This window comes from Pleuronectes platessa, chromosome 24, assembly GCF_947347685.1.
Source record: "Pleuronectes platessa chromosome 24, fPlePla1.1, whole genome shotgun sequence".
Lineage (NCBI taxonomy): Eukaryota > Metazoa > Chordata > Actinopteri > Pleuronectiformes > Pleuronectidae > Pleuronectes > Pleuronectes platessa.
Window position 1 is genome coordinate 7114925 of NC_070649.1, and position 18263 is coordinate 7133187.

Below are 18263 nucleotides of genomic sequence, written 5' to 3' on the forward strand. Positions count from 1 at the left end.
GGGCTCTCAAAATGGTGGTTGATCAAAAGATTAACACTTTCCTGTGGGCTCTAAGATGGCCCCTAAGATAAGCACCCCCCCCCCCCCCCCAAACAGGATTGTTAAATTCAGAGACAGCTGTGATTTCCCCAATCTATAAAATTTAAGATAATTATTTGTATATGCTTGTGTTTGTACTGGGGATGGTTCAGTTCCGTCGGTCAATGTGTGTGATACTGGACTCAGTACAGGGCCGGCCCTAGCACATTTTGCGCTCTAGGCAAGCTTCACTCCTGATTCCAATTAAACACAATTTCAAGTACAAGCATTTCTTTGAGTGTAACTGCATTTTAAAGTGCATAAAACATACAATCAATTATTATGGTGTCTCTTTCCTCCAAACATCTTAGTATACATTATCACTCCTAAAGAAATATAAACATTAACAATATAGACCTATTGAACATTAGCTTATAACTGGTCTTTATAAGGCACAATAACAATACATGAATTACAGAGTCTGTGTGTGTCAGAGCTGAACTACACACTGTAAAGTAAACAATATACTATCGCGACCCGCCTGCAAGACGACGTGCAGGTAAAATAAACACCTATACAGGCGAATGTAGCCCCGCCCACCTAGTGCTCGAGTGTCTCCCCTCACTACCCAGCGGAGTTTTTAAGTTTTACCAGTCAAGTTGATAATCAAAACAACATCAACACGTCTCAGTGACACTCGTGGTGATCAAGCGAGGCTTTAGGAGCTAACGTAGGTGACTCTCACCCACTACTAACCTGTAAAGTACAGGATGAATGCAGCAGCAATAAAGACACGGAGCATTCAGTTCCTCATCCAGACTGCACCTGACAGTACGGGGTGCAACTGCTCCCGTGCCAAACGTTCCACCTGAGTGCTGCGGTCATTCACATACCACATATAGAAGGGGGCGCAAAAAACTCTGTCTAGCCCCCCTCTGAGTGGCGCCCTAAGCAACCGCCTATGTCGCCTGTAGGAAAGACCGGCCCTGAATCAGTAACAACATAGATTCAAAGCAAACATATTTAATCTAACGAGCAAGGATCGACATCACATGACAGACGCAGGAAGTGAAGCGTTTATCCTTGTTGCTGTGCGCAAAACGCATGCCAGGCTTTAAAATGCCTATTCTCGTATTATTATTATTATTTTTTTTATTTTTAGGAGTAGTAGGAATAGTAGGAAAAGTATTAGGCGGAACCTTTGAAAGGCGCTGTTGTTTCATGTCGGCTTTGCAATCCAGACAGTCAACAAGACCTGCCACGGAAGCTGCTTCTTTAGTGGCACCCGCTGGTACATTTAAAGTATTTATACACTTGTTTTAACAGTATTTTCCGGGTCTCTGGGATTGTTTTAAGATGCTGTGGCAGAGTAGCAACTGACCGACATTCAACTGCGTCAGACAAAGGTACCAACGGCAAGAATATCGAGCTCGTAGCTAACTTCCATTGTCAGATAATGCTTCGAATTAGCCAGCAAAGATAACAGTTAGTGAGTAGAAGTGGACATTTTGGATATAAATGTGGTTTGTTTCCGGCGCCGAGTCGAAGAATAGATTCTATAAATGCAGTCAATGTTCAAAACCAGAATCTATCTCTTATATTTGTTTGATTACAAGCGCGGAACACTTAAAATTCATAGATTTTTCAATTGAGTTTGGTTTAAAAATACCTGTAAGTTTCAGAATATAAAAGAACATATTAACTTGTACTTCTTTAAAATACTTCTGTTACTTTCTCCTAAAGAATTGAAGAACAATTGAAAAATCAATGCACGTTGCCTATTGCACTGAATTGTTGCAGAATTTAAGAGGAGCTGCTGAATTTCAATGTGGATGAAAAAAAAACAATAATATCTAGAAGGAATGTGTCCTGAGAAACAAGGGGATTTAAAATCCAGTCTTTTTTGGACAGAGTTTGGTGCGAGAAAGGAGCGTGTCAGGACTCCATCCTCCCCTGATAACCTCTAACCACTGGCATCCCTGCCCAGCTTTGTATGGCTGTATTTTGCCGTCATAAAGTTACTGATTTGGGATTTTTGCGATTTCCAAATTGGCGCTAGTCAACCTCGGAAGCGCTCGCCGTGCTTCAAATGCAGCTGACGAGAAATACCTCTTCTCTTTCCCAGAAAACCGCCCAATAACAGATCAACGTCGAGGAGCCGGTAACCCGCAGGAGCTGCAGGCTGTGGTCGCCCGCTCCGGGGCAAGGGGGTGATTATGTGGCCTGGACCGCGTCTGTAACGTGGCTTTTAACAGATCTCAGGCCAGGCTCAGAGAGGGCGCATTCCTTGGAGGTGAGCGATTAAACACGTTTGATAAAGGGGAGAACTGCTACATGTTTTGGGTGTGGGTGTTCATAGGCATCTACTTCCAGTTTGTTTGGAGCCTTAAGCTTTTACCCACATTCTGAATCATCCCACGAGTTTGTAAGCTGCATATATATATATATATATATATATGTATGTATGTATGTATGTATGTTTGTTTACTGCTGCAACGAACTATAATCTGCACATTCTTTTCTCAATTATCCATTAGTAGTTTTGTTTTCAAATCGATACTGCCAGATCTCCAAGTGCTTGTTTCAGATTTCTTGTTTTGATGCAGTGACAGTCAAAAACCCAAAGATGTTCAGTTTATGATGATGTGCAAGGAGAAACATTCAAAAAGTTTTAATTTCATAAGATGTTAAGTTCATCTTTAAATGTATATATGTGGTGGCTTTATTTTCTAAACAAAAACCACAGTCTTCTAAGTGTAGACCTGCAATAATTCTAGACTAATTGAAAACCCTGTTTTTCTAATGAATCTAATCCATACATTTTTCATTGTTTTACATGAAAGTGCAGTTTATAGCTTTGTGCTTTCGTTGGATATTAGACTTTTAATTACATTACTATTTGTACTAGAAAAATATGATGAACCTTCTCACCATTTTCTGATGTTTTCTGCCCAAAAAAGTTACCGTTCATTGAGACAATAAATAAAACAATTAATTTGAACACAGAGATGGATTTGTAGTCCACTTCGCCCCTTCAGTTTTTATATCCATATATATTTATCGGCTGGACTTTCATGTCCATCTGAGACTTGACATTCTCCGTCTCTCCGTCTCCTAACAGGGATTTCCCATTTAGTGTGTTCACTTCATATTCATGCAAAGATGGAGGTGAACGGAGCCCCCCCCGAAGAGTTCCTCCAGCACCCCTGGCTCCCTGTGGGCATCAGCGGCTGCCAGCTCCTCGCTAAGATCTGGTTTGGAGACGCGGCGTACCACATCCTGCTGACTGACATGAGCTGCGTATGGGAGGAGAGGATGGACTCAGCCGCCATCCAGAGGCGATCACAGGTACGGAGGGGCAAAGTAGAGGTTTGGCTTTTAACCAGGGCTGCAACTAGTGCTTCTTTTCTTTCATTTATTAAGCTGTTTTCAGGCATGAACTCTGGAGAGTGTCCGCAGAACTGGGTCCAAGCTTTCTGTGGAATGATAATCCAGTCACATAGCAATCACTTTGTGGTTAAATACCAAAATCTGTCAAGAAAATTTGTCACTGAAATGTTAGACATTTAAAAAAGAAAAATCCGGATAAATGATTCACGTTTCCTTCCACCAGGAGCTGAACCGGCGTTTGCGAGCCCCGGTCAAAGCTTTCTTCTCCCACCTGTGTGAGGTGGCTCAGCCCTGTCTGTCGGGAAGCGGCGAGCGAGCCGATGGCGAGGCTCAGATCTCCCTGACGCGACGCGAGGACGACAACATCAGCATCAGGCTGAAGAGCGAGCTGGCGGAGCTGCCCTTCTACTGGGAGTTTCGCTGCACCCCCGCCCCAGTCACACTGGTACGGCCCACGTTTCAGATCTGACCTCCTCAGGGTATGTGAGGGTGTTGCGAGCTTTGTTTTTAGTTTTGGTTGGATGTTTGTCGCCCTGCCGCTGAGTATTCATGTCCTTGGTCTGTATCAAAATGTTGATACAGCTCAGTTTAACCTTGTGTGAATTAAATCCTTGACTCATTCTGATAATCACCAGATTATCTGTTTACTAGTGTCTCTGTACTTCTTTAAAACCAAACAAATGAGAAAGTTGAAACATTTTAAACAGAATTGCTATATATGTTTACATTTTTTTTTTACCCTGACCCTCACAGTTGCGTCTTTCACTGCATACTGTGTGTGTTCACAGGTGTGTACTCAGCTGCTGCGCCCCCTGCTGGCGATGAGCCGCCTGCTGCAGCTGCAGGTGGGGCAGCTGGGAGGTCTGCTGGTGAAGAAGGACGTGGAGATCCAGGATTACAGAGAGAACGGAGCCACGCTCAGCAGAGGTACACACACATGTACCTGTATATAATATAACACACATACAACATGACTGACATGGAATAATAGTACTCTGAGCCAAAAGTTCAAAAGATAGTGCTATTATTCAAGTGCATGTCTAAACCGTAAAATCATCTGTACCTTCAGCTTTTTGGGAACAACAAATGTCTCAGAATTCCGACCTAAAGTTCTAATAATAGTCCTACTTATATTTATATTTATATATTTAATTCGTTAACTCTAAATCCCCAAATCCAAAAACAGCATCATGAAAAATGTGGGTTTAAAAAAAAAACTCATATCATCTTTAACTTTGTTCTTCCCATTGGATTTTCATCCACCTTTCTTATATAGCTAATTTTTTTTAATATATTTATAGTAAACACCTCAGATAAATTCATGTCGATTTATTCTCTTTAATGTCTTTCCTTAACCTCATGACTTTTTACATCAGCATCGAGGAAGAGTGGTTAGGAAAATTGCATTTATTAATATACAGTATATGTATTTTTATTTTTTAGGATTTTCAAAAACACAAAGAGAGGAAAGTAATTTTATGCAACAAAAATATTAAAAATAACTTCTTCTCACTTGTTGAGTAGCAGACAGTGAGAGTGTATGTTTTTCAATGCTCAAAGTCCAAGTTTGTGTGTTTGAACCCAGAGCGGCTGCAGACGGATGTTTTTGAGGAGCAAACCAACAGAGAGAACTTCATTTCAAAGGTGAGAGGTCAGCGACACACACACACACACACACACACACACACCGCCGCCCTCGGCTGGCCTGTTGTTTTGGGTCTGTTTTTGCCGTCCTCTCTCGTCCATTCCTGATCGTAAAGCGGCTGTGGCGAGCGCGGCGAGAACCACATGATAAAACACTGCGGCCGCTGGAACGCGCGGCTCGCTGTCTGACTGAAACAGGAGCCGCCGTGCCCAACTCTAAAGTCGCTGCATGTCCCTGTCCTGTCAGAGCCAGCGGCTGATTTCTCAATGTGTGTGTTTGTACTTACTGTATGAAGGTGTGAAATGTCTCATCTCGGACCATGATGACCTCTGACTGATTGTGTGTGTGAGTCAAGGCATTTCAGATCTACCTGTGGAATTTCCAAGATGCGTCTGTCCCTCCGGGTTTATTTACTTTTAATATGAGGGCTTGGTGATTTAGCCAAAAATGATATCATGATTATAACTCATCTCTAATAATCACCAGGAATGTCAAAATTATTATTTCTTTTAAGTTTAAAGAATTCATTTAGCTTCTGTGTGAAGATGGTGGTTTCAACTCTTCATTGGAAAACTGAGGAAGATCATTAAGCAACATATCATTGAGGAAAATTATAATTGATGAAAATTATATTGCAATAATTCTTGATATTGTTTTGTCGCCCAGCCCCTGATTAATATTCATTCATTTATCAGATTAGGAGATCGACAGATTCTGAGGCCATTTTTTTTAATATTTTGGAGTTTTGAAATATATTCAGGCTGGTTGTTTTCTTGCCTTTGTGTGGAAACATTGTCCAATTCCCTGGGGAGGTCGTGACATTTCTAAAGATTACTATCAGAGAACTTGGATGTGGGGAAATTTCCCCTTCCTGGGTGACTGGGAGCTACACACTGTAGCGTAATTCAGAGTTTGTTTGACTCATCAGTTGCATCATTTGGTGGTTTTCAGGATAGAAACGGGCCTGTTTGTTGATGCTGTTTGTGTATAAGGACAAACCAGGAAAGAATCACATTCATAGGAGGTGGAAAGGCTCCAGCTCCAGGTACAAGGAGTCATGGAAAGTTACATCGGGGTCACAGTGGCGGCTCTGTTTTCAGCTTTTTGGTGACCATATGATGGTTGAGGGTGAGGGTGGGCGCACAGCAAGAGACCACAGAAGAAGAAGAAGAAGAAGAAGAAGAAGAAGAAGAAGAAGAAGAGGGAGAAGAGGAACGCTGCGGCGGATCAAAGTCCTCTCTCTCGTGGCAAATTCCACCGGGCTGCGAGGAGACTGCCTGCAGACCAAAGTCCAAGCTGAAATAAAACGTGTGTGTGGGGGGAAAAATGTCACCGGGATGCGTCAAAGGAAGAATCGCACACACTGGACGAGCCGCCGTGTGTCTGTCGGAGAAAGAGTGGAGGCGTTTGGCGTCAGCGTGTTGTATTTATCTCTGAGGGTCGGGCCTTTGCGTGCTGTCTGTCCACCCGGTGACTGGTGCTTGTCTCTGTCTGGCCCCATGGCAACATCTGCCCTACCCATCAGTGCTGCAAACTGGGCCCGGGCTTGGGATTGTACCGTGCTAATCTATAGGTCGATCGTGAGAGAGCTATCAAAAACATTCAAGGTCCACTTACGAGCAAGAATAACCAAGACAGAAACTAGACGAGTTGCTTTCAGACACGCACTGAACTCTGGGTATTCTCCTGAAGTTTCTCCGGAGAGGCTGCATATGAGAACACAAAGGTCAGAGTCAGTTGCCCTGGACCTTCTCCAGCGAGTGGGCATGTCGATGACTTTTGTAAAATGCGTCAGTAAAATGAATGACGTAAAAAATAAAACAAAGCCCAATGATTTCTTCCGTGTGCGTAAACATAGCGATGTCACAACCCGAGCTGTGTTTTCACACAGAACTTGGCAGAGTTTTTCCCTTTGTCTCCACTCTCGATGCAAAGTCAGACCAGCGTCCCTTAGAGTGATATCAATCTTCCCTACTTCAGAAAACGAACACGCCTATGTTCAAAAATGGAGTTTATAAGTAACCAACCAGACGGATCAGAGTCACAGGTACAACGCAGAGTCTGTGTGTGTCTCCTGCGTCAGTTTCGCCTTCAGTTTTTCCTTCCTTGAACTTGAACTTCTGTGACATTTGCGCAGATATTTACGTGGCGAGTGCCAAAGGACAGCAGAGCCTCATCACCCCCCGTCCGCCCTCCTCTTTTACCATTTCCACAAGCGTGTGTTTGTGCTTGCGCCATTTGTGGCCTTTGTGTCCCACACCAAGGGGAACGGGAGCTCAGAGGGACAGTGGAAGAGAGACGCTGATGACAGGAGCAGGAGGAGCTTTTATTTTCTGCTGCAGTTTTCCATGAAAGCCCCTCCCCACGCGGCCACCACACAAACACCCCACCCAGCTCAGGTCAACATTTACATGGGTGGAATTAGCCTATATGCTTCCCACTGATACACACACACACACACACACGCACACATATACACACTTGGATTTAACTTTGGTACAAGCAAAAGCTGGTCATGGAGCTGTAGGATGATAAAAAAAACAGGATCACATCAACTTCCCTTAGAACCTAAATTTAGTGCGTGTGTGTGAGTGGGAGTGTCTACTCTCCACACAGAGGAGGCTGTGACGCATGCTTTTGGTTTTTCAGAGTCGAGTGCCGGTCTGTGTGTGTGTGTGTGTCATTGAAGCCGTGTCTTCGTCACGGCTCGTCACGTTTGTGCGTGTGCACCCCGGTGACACATGCTCTGCAGCTCTCAGCGCGGCGTCACACTTGACAGCTCCGAATTGAGTTGTCACCACTTGGGAACGTCGCCCACTTCCTGTTTCATGAGACGGCGGCTTCAACAGCTCCACGGTGACCACGCTGCAATGAATGAAGCGACATGTGACAATTAGTGGCCGCCTCTGACCAAAACACCTCACTTGAGCTGCACAGAATCCCATAATTGGGTCCAAACGTTTGCGGCATCCAAATTTGGCGTCCCTTGCTCTGAATCTCCTCAAATTGAAGGTTTTCCTCGTCGGGTTTTGCGCTCGGAGCTACTTAGATGAGAATCATTAAGAAGCCGCTGTGTGGAGATGTGCAGTTTTCCGTCTCCAGTATAAGCGTCTGTAATGATTAGGTGCTCAAACGGGTGAAGACATTTTCCTTAAATGCAGCGTAGCTCCCCACATGAAGCGCTGCACTGTCACAACAGGAGGAGTCAAATCCTAATATCTGTTCGCCCCGACCAGAGGCTGTAAGTTAAGGGCAGAGCAGGAAACTTTCATCCGGCGACCACAGCAGCTGATGGAGCCCGAAATACATTTTGACTCTAAGCGACCAAACTTGACATAAAGAATGAAGGGAAGCTGTAGATATTGATTTGGTCTAAATTCATAAAACACAACCTGGAAGCTCTCTTTCTTTTTCTTTTCATGTTGACACCCGACACATGTCGTCATTTTCAGTCCTCCCGCCAGATGTTGAACCTGGTTGCACGGGTTTGCTCTCGTTCACCCTCAAGAGCATTAGTGAGATTGATGTAGGGTGTGTGGTTTGCGATAGTTTGTCAAAGGGCTAGGTTGTAGTTATGGTGACACCACGGTGCACGTAACGTCGGTGGTTGACATGTGACACCACAGATGTTGCCTCGCGGTTATTGGCGAGAGCTGTGACTGAAGACTCCGTTATCTGTAATCCTTCTGTGTAGCATGTTAACTATACTATTTCTATTATATATATACTGTATATAGATCAAGATGATTCTCCTTCACATTGGTGGAGCTGTCACGTCGTCCATCTTTGACCCAAACCCACAATAATATATTGTAATATATAAAAAAGTTGCTGAAAACAGTTATTGTGTGTAATATGATCCAAGTATAATGTGGCTGGATCTCATAGAATACACGTGTGTAGTGTTGTTGGTGATATTGATGTCTGAAACCTCCCTCCTCTTCTCTCCCTCGCTCCTCGGTCAATCATTGACTCTCATAAACGCAGCGAGCGGCTTTTTATCTCACTAACCTGAGGAATTCCGAGCCGGGGTGGTAAGTAGGCGAGGCCGATATAAGTGAGGGCAACACACAGCCACATGCAAGTGATGGTGAACTCCCAATATTCCGCTTCCCGGCTGCATTCCGCGATATTTGCGGCTGTATTTATAACAGATCTGCTCCAGTCTGGGTCTGCAGGTGCTGAATCACGTAGTTTGTGATTCATACATCTTAAGATCCAGTAACTGTCATATGTTCTCATGAAGATATCTTAAAGGAGTTCTATATTTGCAGCTGCTATAGATCCGATCACGCCAGACCACATTCTGAGCAGTTAACAGCCTTTGTTGGTTTCAGATTTTCTTGAGGTCTGGAAATAAAGATTCTGGACTTTCACCACTTGATAAGTAAATCAAATTGATAACCTGAAAATGTATTACCTCAACCCTGTCTGGTTGAGTGTGATCCAAATGAAAATCTGGATTTAGTGGAATTAAATGTTGTTTAATAAGGAGACTGTTGGCCTTGGCAGAGGTATGAACTCTACTTAGTGACATTCAGAGTTAATAATATTTGACAGTGAGTGTAATTTACAGTTTTGAGACTTGGCTCTCAGATAACGTAGATGTTTCTTCTTGAACTAAAACATTTAGATGAACAAAATGTCAAACTTCCTGTGGCTGCTTCTCGCAATCTGAAAATCTCTTCCGGTTCTTTTATTCATTACATTCTGAATCAAATCATATAAATAATCACAAGTTGTGTAACTGTAGTTTTTACTCTGCGAGGAGTAAAAGACGGCAAAACAAAAACATCTCCGCACAGTAGATCTTCTCCGCCTCCTCCTGTGCCTTCTGTCAGTTGCGCACAGTTTCCACAGGGTTGTCCCCCGCTCCGGGTCTGTAATTAGCCGCTCTGTGGCCTGGCTGCTTCCCCTCTTCAGCTGCTGGTCGCTGGGCCGAGCCCTCGGCCTGGACCGGCCCGAGTGCGGCGTCCCGCAAAGACATCACGGGCAACATGAGAGCAGCAACACGGAACACGGCAGCAGCAGCAGCAGCGCTTGTCAGCACGTGAACACGCAATTTGCAAGAGCCTCCTCCCGGGAGACTGTGTTTCAGTTTGTGACACCATACACCCGCTGTCACAGCAACATTGTGGACGAGTGCGGTGGCAGCCAGTCGAGCGGATCTGCTTCAAAGTGATCGAGAGCCACAAACAAACATGAGGCTTTCCTCAGCTGACAGGAGATGAATGTCCAGTTCACACCTGAGCAGTGCATTGGTTTTGGCACAGATTTCTGTTTCGACTCTTCAGCAGGGCTTTGTTTCCAAGGTCTGTTATGTGTGTGTTTGTTGATTTTTAGCCTACTGTTTACGTCCACCAAGGAAGTTATGTTGTTGCTCCTGCCCTTTGGTTTCTTTATGGGTTTTCAGCAGGATTATACAAAACTAACATTTCCTTGTAACCTGGCGGAGGATCGGAGCATCGGCCGTTACATTTTGGTTTGTTTTTCCCTCCCTCCTCCATTGTGGGACAGATATCATTGTGTACTGATGTCTATGAGGTTGTGCAATTTGGCGCGGCTTGATTGAACCGCTGGGTGCTCCACTGTGTGCCATCCTAGTTTGTTCATGTATCAGTAGGATCACATAAAAACTACTGAAAGGATTTTTGCGAAAGTTGATGGAAGGATGGGACACGAGCCAAGAAAGAACCCAATAAATTCGGGGGTGGATCTAAGAATTGTTTTACCCTTTTTCAAACTTTGCGAGATAGGGCGTTTGTTTGACGTTTTCACCATTTACCAAGGGAATAATTCTTAGGATATATTTAGGGAACTGATATCCTGATTGTTTGCTTGATTTAATTTAAGGGGACTGATGTATCAACTCAAATTGAGATGATCTCAAACAAACTCAAGGTCGACCTCGTCATTCTCCGGCTCAAACTCCTCCCTCCATCCTTGAGTTTGGTTAAACTCCCCGCTCCTTTTCCAAGGACACCACCTCGAGAGCTCAGGGTTCAATCGGGAAAGCAACACCTCGCTCTCTGATTCAGGGCAGGAAGCTGAGAAATTGAGGTTTGCGGGGAAAGAGGGGAAAGTAAACACGGGTTCAACAACAGAGACGAGGATGACGGGGAGTTTGTGTGAGACTCTCTGGCACCAGACCTCCTCCTCTGCTTCAAAAACAACAACAACAACAACAGCAACAGCGGCGCGTCTAAAATCAGAGCTGTTTACCTGCTAATAATAGAGAAACACCAACATGCTGCCAGCTCTTCCCCCTTTTCTCTCATCACCTTCACCACACATGATGCTTTACTGTGGGGTAGGAGGTTTGGCTACCAGGTGAGCACTCCTCCTCCTCCTCCTCCTCCTCTTCTTCCTCCTCCTCCTGCTCATTTCCTCTGTGGTCAGAGGACTTTGTTCAGCAACACGAGCAGAGAGGAACTTTCCAGGATGCTTCTCAGCTCGAGAAAAAGCGAGCGAGAGGTTATTGACCTGGCGTAATCGCCTCTTTATTCCCCGTCTGGCATTTATTTTCTAGTCAGCAACAGCAGGTCAGAACAATCCTCTCACTGCTGCGTTCACTGTCATACCTTTCCTAAAATAAAGAGAGGCGTGGTTGTGCCAAGAAAAGAATAAAAATACAAAATAATAATAAAAAACTACAGATCGATTATTGTGATTATGTAAGTATGCAGGATTCTTACCATCTCTTGGTTATTTCTGTCTTATATTAGCTTGAAACCCCCTCAAATAAAATTTAATAATGAAATATCAACTTGTAATTTAAACAAATTAGATTAAAGTTGACCTATCAAGTCAAAAATAGCGTTGGGTTGGGTTAAGATAGTTAAGGTTAAACTTTATTGTCCACAGTGTGCAAACTACAACATTGATTTTTAAATAAGAATAATTAAAACACTGTGGATAAATCTCTGGAGCTCGATCACAGAAAGAGCCAGTAGTTTTCCATACAAAAGAACGGCTTCGTCTGGAAAATAACATTTTGACCATAAATAGCTTGATTTACACAAGATTCTTATAGTTCTAAGTTTGCCTTTTGTATTTTATTATTTGGACCTGGTAGGTCATGATTTGACAGGTAACCTTCCTACAGGTAATAAAGTCATTTCATCCTGCAAAACTATGAATCAGTTGTTTTAATGGGAAGAGTGGATTTCCATTAAAAACAAGAAATTGCTTTAGAGAAAGTGAACACAATATTTCAGATCAAACAAGAAGTGAGCTGGGGGCGCTTAAAAAGAGAGAATAAGGATCGGCTTTCTGCTGCTTCCTCTCCCCTCTGCACATTGGTCGCTCTGTGTTCCCGAAGCAGAACCGAGCCTCACCAGAGCATACATTTATTTTTACGATATTTAAACAAACAAATAACAAAAATAAATCAATGCGAAACCTCCAAACCTGACCAAAGTGTGTTTAGGAGCCCCTCAGCACTGACAGCGAGCGGGGAGACCACCAATTTCTCCCGGTCAATATTTGAGGAGCTAATTTGGAGAGTTTGTCCTCTCCATTGGCGGAAAAAAGAAGAAGAAGGGATTTAGTGAATAGCGCGTGTTTTTCTACGCGTCAGACGTGTGTTCGCATAATGTGGCACAAGTTTACACGCACCCTTATCTGTCAGTCTTGCGGTTGACAGAGCTGGTGTGTGTTTGTGTATGTGTGTGTGTGTATGTATGTGTGTGTGTGTGTGTGTTTCAGTTGTTCCTGTTCACAAGTCTACCTGTGGTCAGCTGTGCCAATAATGCAGCTTTGATTAGAGGCTTATCGCAGCAGCAGCACGCCCTGCATCACACCTCAGACATGTGACTCCCATAGTCGGGCCGTAAAACAAACATACCCCCGAGGCACCACGCTGCGCCGATAAAAGGGAACTTCAAATCAAGTTTTTATTCCAAGCGTATGATTATTTCTTTTCGTGGATTTGTGGATTTATTGGCTTTAAGGCCGCGGAATGAGGGCTTAAAAGAAAAGGTCCATGTGACTTCTAGTGGACATGTCGGTTCATATGCTTTAAGGCAGGAAAAGTGGGCTGACATTGTAGATCAATGGTGCAGAATATCATCGCATAAGAGCTTAAACTTAAAAAAATAGACATTAAAACATTTAAAAATACATTTAAAGGACAATTTCATTTTTTTGAAGAGTTGAGACCTGGAGGTAAAATGCTGAGATAAGACAAACACATGAGCAGCCGCACAACCCTGCATGATTCAAACTGCAGTTTGGGTAGATTGTGTAAACCAGTGATTCCCCACCAGGGTGTCATGGATATTGGAACAAACTACAATGAAGGCAAGCACTGAACTCTGGACATCTTCCTGAAATCCTATTCTGGCCAACCCCCAGTTAAATGTCAGCAGAACGTCTGGGAAACTTCCCAGTGAGCACGTGGGTGTATCGATGACGTTTCTAAAATGTGACTGGTGTGAGACTGGAAGAATACAAAAACATCAGGATGAAAAGAGGTGTCATAGACGTAGAAGACGGAAAGATGTCAACTTGGAAAGAGGAGATTTGTGCGGTCTTGGGGATAAGGACCGACACCGGTGTTGATGTGCTATAAATAAAAACATGAAATAAGTTAAAATGAGTGAATTTTGAACATAATGAAGCTCTGATACATTTGATAAGGGAGTAAAACTGGAGATGCACACACTTGAAATGCTTCTTATAAAAGTAGAGCAGGTTAAAGTGGAAGCCTGTAAACTGTGACGGATGTTTATGACAGACAGAAGAATAATTCTGTTGTTCATCTTTACTTTCTTCTTTAGTTTCATTTGTCTAAGCTGCTGGTTTGTTTCCAGCATTTCTGATCTGACCTGTATTTCTAAAATGTATACCTTTATCACCTAAGCAACATTACAATAATCATGTCAATCAATGTGATCAGCTGTTTGCTGTTGAAGGAAACTCGTCTCTCATCTCTTCCCTCGCTCTCTCCTCCCTTCAGGCTCTCCCTCTGGTTTGTTCTGAGCAGCAGGAAACTCTGGGCTTCGGCGACGACCTGCAGCAGCTGTACGCCTCCATCGTCGCCCACGAGAACACACGTGCACTGAAACGCAAGCTGTCGGAGGAGCGCTCGGTTCAGGAGGACCGGCCGGCCACCGAGGAACATGACCTCACGCCATCCTTGGGTTTGTTTGGTTTGAACTCTAAAAGCTCACTGCTGATGTTCACACTTGTGTTGAATGTGCTTCTTATCAACAGCTGATATAATAAGAGCTCCAAGCAAAGGCTCCGTGACTTTCAGTTCAACAAACGATCCTGCAGGAATTCAGCTAATGGTCATTTACATACTTCATTAATCAATACATAGATAAGGAATTCCCTCTTTTAAGTCCTGAACAATGTCTTCAGTTAAACCAGATGATCTGCAAGCAGCCAGGCTTTGAAGTTTAGTATGTTTAGTTAAGTTTGAAATGTAATGGAATAGAAGTATGAAGTACCTCAATTTTTATTTAGTTTCTAACACTAAAAGTACAATAATTAGTTTATGAATGTATTTGATCATCTTTGTCCTCGACCTTTAGGTGTCGGGTCTGTCAGTGAAACACCTGAGAAGGCTGGAGAACAGAGCCACAAGCGGACAGATGCGACTGGAGCCACAAAAGCCGACGGAGCAAAAGTCCAAAAGGTACGACAGGAATAAGAAATCAGCTTCATTTTATCTTCAGGATAATTGTTCCTAAAACAAATCAAATATCTGTTTTCTCCTCTTTGTCCTCAGTCTTTTGACCACCCAGCAGGGCGACCGTCCTCCAAACCAAAGAAGAAGAAAGTCGGACTGTTCCGATGAGCCCGACCAGTAGGACACACACACACTCCATTAAGAACTTCATTAGGAAAAGTGCTTTTGGAGAAAAATGGAAAATGGATCTGCCTTGAAAACCGTTTTTAAACCTCTACTTTTGCAGAATGGGATATTTTATCTGGTTTTAATATCAAGCAGTACTGATCGTAGAAACATATTTTAGACTTTTAAAGTTTAAAGCAAATAATCGCATTTTAAATTTTTTAATGATTTTATGGTCTGCAACATGAAGCTTGATTTTAGTTCTATATTAAAGTTCACGTCTTATCTGATCATTGTCATCACACTTGATGTTTTGTGACTCATTTGGAGATGATTAAGCAGCTAGCCAGTTGTGTTAATATGTGTTTTATTGAACAATCAACTTCTGTGTAGATTGAAACTGATTCATTGTGTTTCTGGGACATTTGGACAAGTCAAACAAGGTGTCGATTAAAGAAGTGAGTGTTATTTTGACGGCTGTTCTCCATTATTAACAAAGCAATATCAGAAAATCATTTAAGTCTAGTGCAGATGTTATAACTCTTATGCCTCCAGATCTTTTGATTTATATCTATTCTGCTTTAAAACCACTAAATCGTCTGTGTTAGTGTCTAAAGACGCATTTCGGAGCCGTGTCTTTCTTCCTGACCCCAGACAGACTGAGTATAATGGGTCGACAGCGGTCGATTGAGCAGCCTCTCTCCCTTTTTTCAGAGAACGGTGAGATGTTGACTCAAGGTGTTGCAGCATCTCGGGAATGCTATTGAAGCCTTATTTGTAAAAAGTCACTGTTTGTCTGCACGGCTCCGAGGGATTTCAAGTGTTTCTGTGTGGGTAACGTGACGGAGAAGTGGTTTCACTTTAGCTGGAAATTCAGCGTGAATACGTATTTTTATTAACGTTTCCAAGGAAAATCGTGGTGATCCTGGTCCGACTAATATCCCAGGAAGAAGTTAATATTAAACTGTTTATTCTAATGAAATTTCCATCCATCTGACGCCACTATCATAAAAGTTTCCTGTGTGGCGATGGTTGATATTACTTTACTGACGACAAGATATGATCAAAACTCTTATTATACAATCATATTATTTATCATAATATCTGTAATGTCCTCCCTGGATTTAAATTGTCTTATCAAATCTTTTATTTCCCATCTGAAGTGTAGATCAATAACAATCATTCATTCTTATAACTTTGCACTTTCTCCAATTCCTAAGTTCGTCATCTTACATTTTTCTAATCGATTGATTGTTTTGGATATTCCAAGGGAAATTGCATCATATCTGATGTTCTTCTGCTTTACTTGATCTTTCATAAAAGTAAACTGATTAATTTTGGTTCTGTTGCTCGGAAAAAACAAGATATTTGGTAATATCACCTTGGTTATTTCACAGATGTCTGACTGTTTTCTCGCGGGCTCAATCAAGAAATCAGTCGGCAGGCTGCACAGTAATGAAGATAAAATGTTTATCAACTCTGACGAACACCAAGTACCAAGTCAATTTCCTCCTTCAGCAGGAATGGATTATGAACTCATATGTTTCCATTTAACTAGTAGAGCATTACAAGTTATAATCAGTACCACATTAACAGGAATGTCTCCAGGAAATGTCCAAAGAATTACCAGCAAACGTCAAGGGAATTAAGGCAACATAGATTAATATCTGTTTGATTGTATTTAAAACCCTTTCACCCATTTCGTTCATTAACTTTTAGACTTTACGTTTGTCCTGAAATCTTGAGAAAGGACAAATAGAAAGTTATCATTTAGCTTCATGGCCCCTAAAAACCGTCTAAAGGCCCCTATAGTGCTCAGACCCTAGTTTGGCCTTTGGTGATGGAGCAGAGGGCTCATTGGCAGAATTCACTGCCTGGCTCGGTACAGACTATCTACTGGAACCCGAGATCTTCAACAATCACTAACTTCCCACATTGGGATAAAAAAGTAACACCAAAACCCAAGCACATCATTTCGGGGCTAACAATGTTGTCGGGTTGTGTTTTAATAACCTTGTCAAACATCCGCAGTGAGAAGTCACATTCAGTTAATTTTGTCAGTGGCAGTTAATATGGATTTAATATTATGTGAGAACAGGTAAATGATCTGCCCTTTCTAATCAAGAGATCCTTTTAATTCATCATTTTTCATTAACTTCATAATCCCAAACCATGCCTGGCTGTTTCATTAAACCTCCCTTTAATTTGGAAACTACATTGCACAAGAAGCAGCTAATGTGAAGCTCCAACAAAAGCTTCATTAGACATTGATGTTAATGTCCCACGATGATCCCTCAGAGAAATCTCTCTCTCTCTTCTGGTTCATTCTCACCTTTTAGTATATTGTGATACTGTAAACTTCATGGAAATCCACTTGTCAACGTGTCACCAGCTGAGATTGTAAATCAGGTTCAGTTTCAGTACCTCACCACAACCTAATAATGACAGACTGATCTTTTTCTCTTGAGGTTGTGGTTTTTTCCAAACTGGGGAACTGGGCCCTTCAGGTGGTTTCAGGTGGTTCAAGGTCACTGTGAGGCTTCTGCAGAAAGAGAAGAACAGATAGAAGAGTTGGCTTTATGCTCAGAGGTTTGTTACTTCCTCACCTACAGCACAGACTGTTATGTCACTGTGGACCAGGTCTAAAATCTTTCAGAGGGTGGGGGGGGGGGGGGGGGGGTGAGAGTCTTGCAGGTCTGAGAAGGGTGCACCTGCTCGTGCGTCTTGACTTGGAGACGAGGGTCCAAAGGACGGAGCGAGCGCGTGCGCCGGCCAGGACAGTCTCGTGGCTCGGTGTTTGTCTGTCCTCTGGGCTGAAGCCCCGGCTGACAATAAACAGATGAAGGCGGCCGCGGGACCTGTGCCACCCCGATGGGAGGAGAGGACGGAGCAGAGGGCAGGTCCGGCAGGGCGCGGCCTTCTTCTTCTCCCGCGGCACCTCATCTGCACTGTAGTAGGATCTCTTCCATTTCCATTTCTGCCAACAGCCCTGCGCCACAGGGACGCATTGAGCACAAACCCGAGAGGCAGAAACCGCTGCGGGGACACCCTTTGACCGCCGTGCCCAACAGGCACAGCCTGCCTACGCACCGCGCGCCTCCCTGTCTGTCTGTAGCCCGTTTCTCACAGCTCCGACACAGAGAGAGCGCTTTGAACCTGCCTGCCAAGATAAACTCACCTCGCCTATTTATGCCCCTGCCTCTGCGTGCACTCGGGACAGGAGGGTGTCAGCAGCGCACGGGAAAGGTCCGGGTCATTGCAGCTCGTCTCTTGCGGCGCACTGGCCACTTTTACGCGCCGGGAATGGCGACTTTTGGGGACTCGGGGATGAGTCCTGCTACGTTACCTCCACTCTAAAATAGCCCAGGGGGACCCACGCGAGGGGATACGACAAGAGAAATACAGCGG

At 43.5% G+C, this 18263-nt stretch overlaps 1 protein-coding gene across 2 annotated transcripts; it reads left to right on the plus strand.

Moving 5' to 3' along the window:
• The first annotated feature begins 1223 nt into the window (after positions 1-1223).
• nhej1 (nonhomologous end-joining factor 1) lies at positions 1224-15323 on the plus strand. Of its 2 annotated transcripts, none has more exons than XM_053417533.1 (9): positions 1224-1424; positions 2144-2311; positions 3140-3366; positions 3632-3853; positions 4197-4335; positions 4994-5052; positions 14013-14196; positions 14593-14696; positions 14790-15323. In XM_053417533.1, the coding sequence occupies exons 3-9, from the start codon at positions 3181-3183 to the stop codon at positions 14856-14858; spliced, it is 963 nt and encodes a 320-aa protein (XP_053273508.1). In that variant the 5' UTR covers positions 1224-1424; positions 2144-2311; positions 3140-3180; the 3' UTR covers positions 14859-15323. The 2 variants fall into 2 exon arrangements, with proteins under 2 accessions (XP_053273508.1, XP_053273509.1); XM_053417534.1 differs by having other exon boundaries at positions 1226-1309.
• Positions 15324-18263: the final 2940 nt, after the last annotated feature.

Bases quoted from the DNA above. Each gene is read 5' to 3' on its own strand.
- nhej1 (XM_053417533.1), top strand. From the start codon at position 3,181: ATGGAGGTGAACGGAGCCCCCCCCGAAGAGTTCCTCCAGCACCCCTGG. The intron at 3,854-4,196 runs GTACGGCCCACG...GTGTGTTCACAG, and splicing joins CCCCCGCCCCAGTCACACTG to GTGTGTACTCAGCTGCTGCG. The intron at 4,336-4,993 runs GTACACACACAT...GTTTGAACCCAG, and splicing joins CGGAGCCACGCTCAGCAGAG to AGCGGCTGCAGACGGATGTT.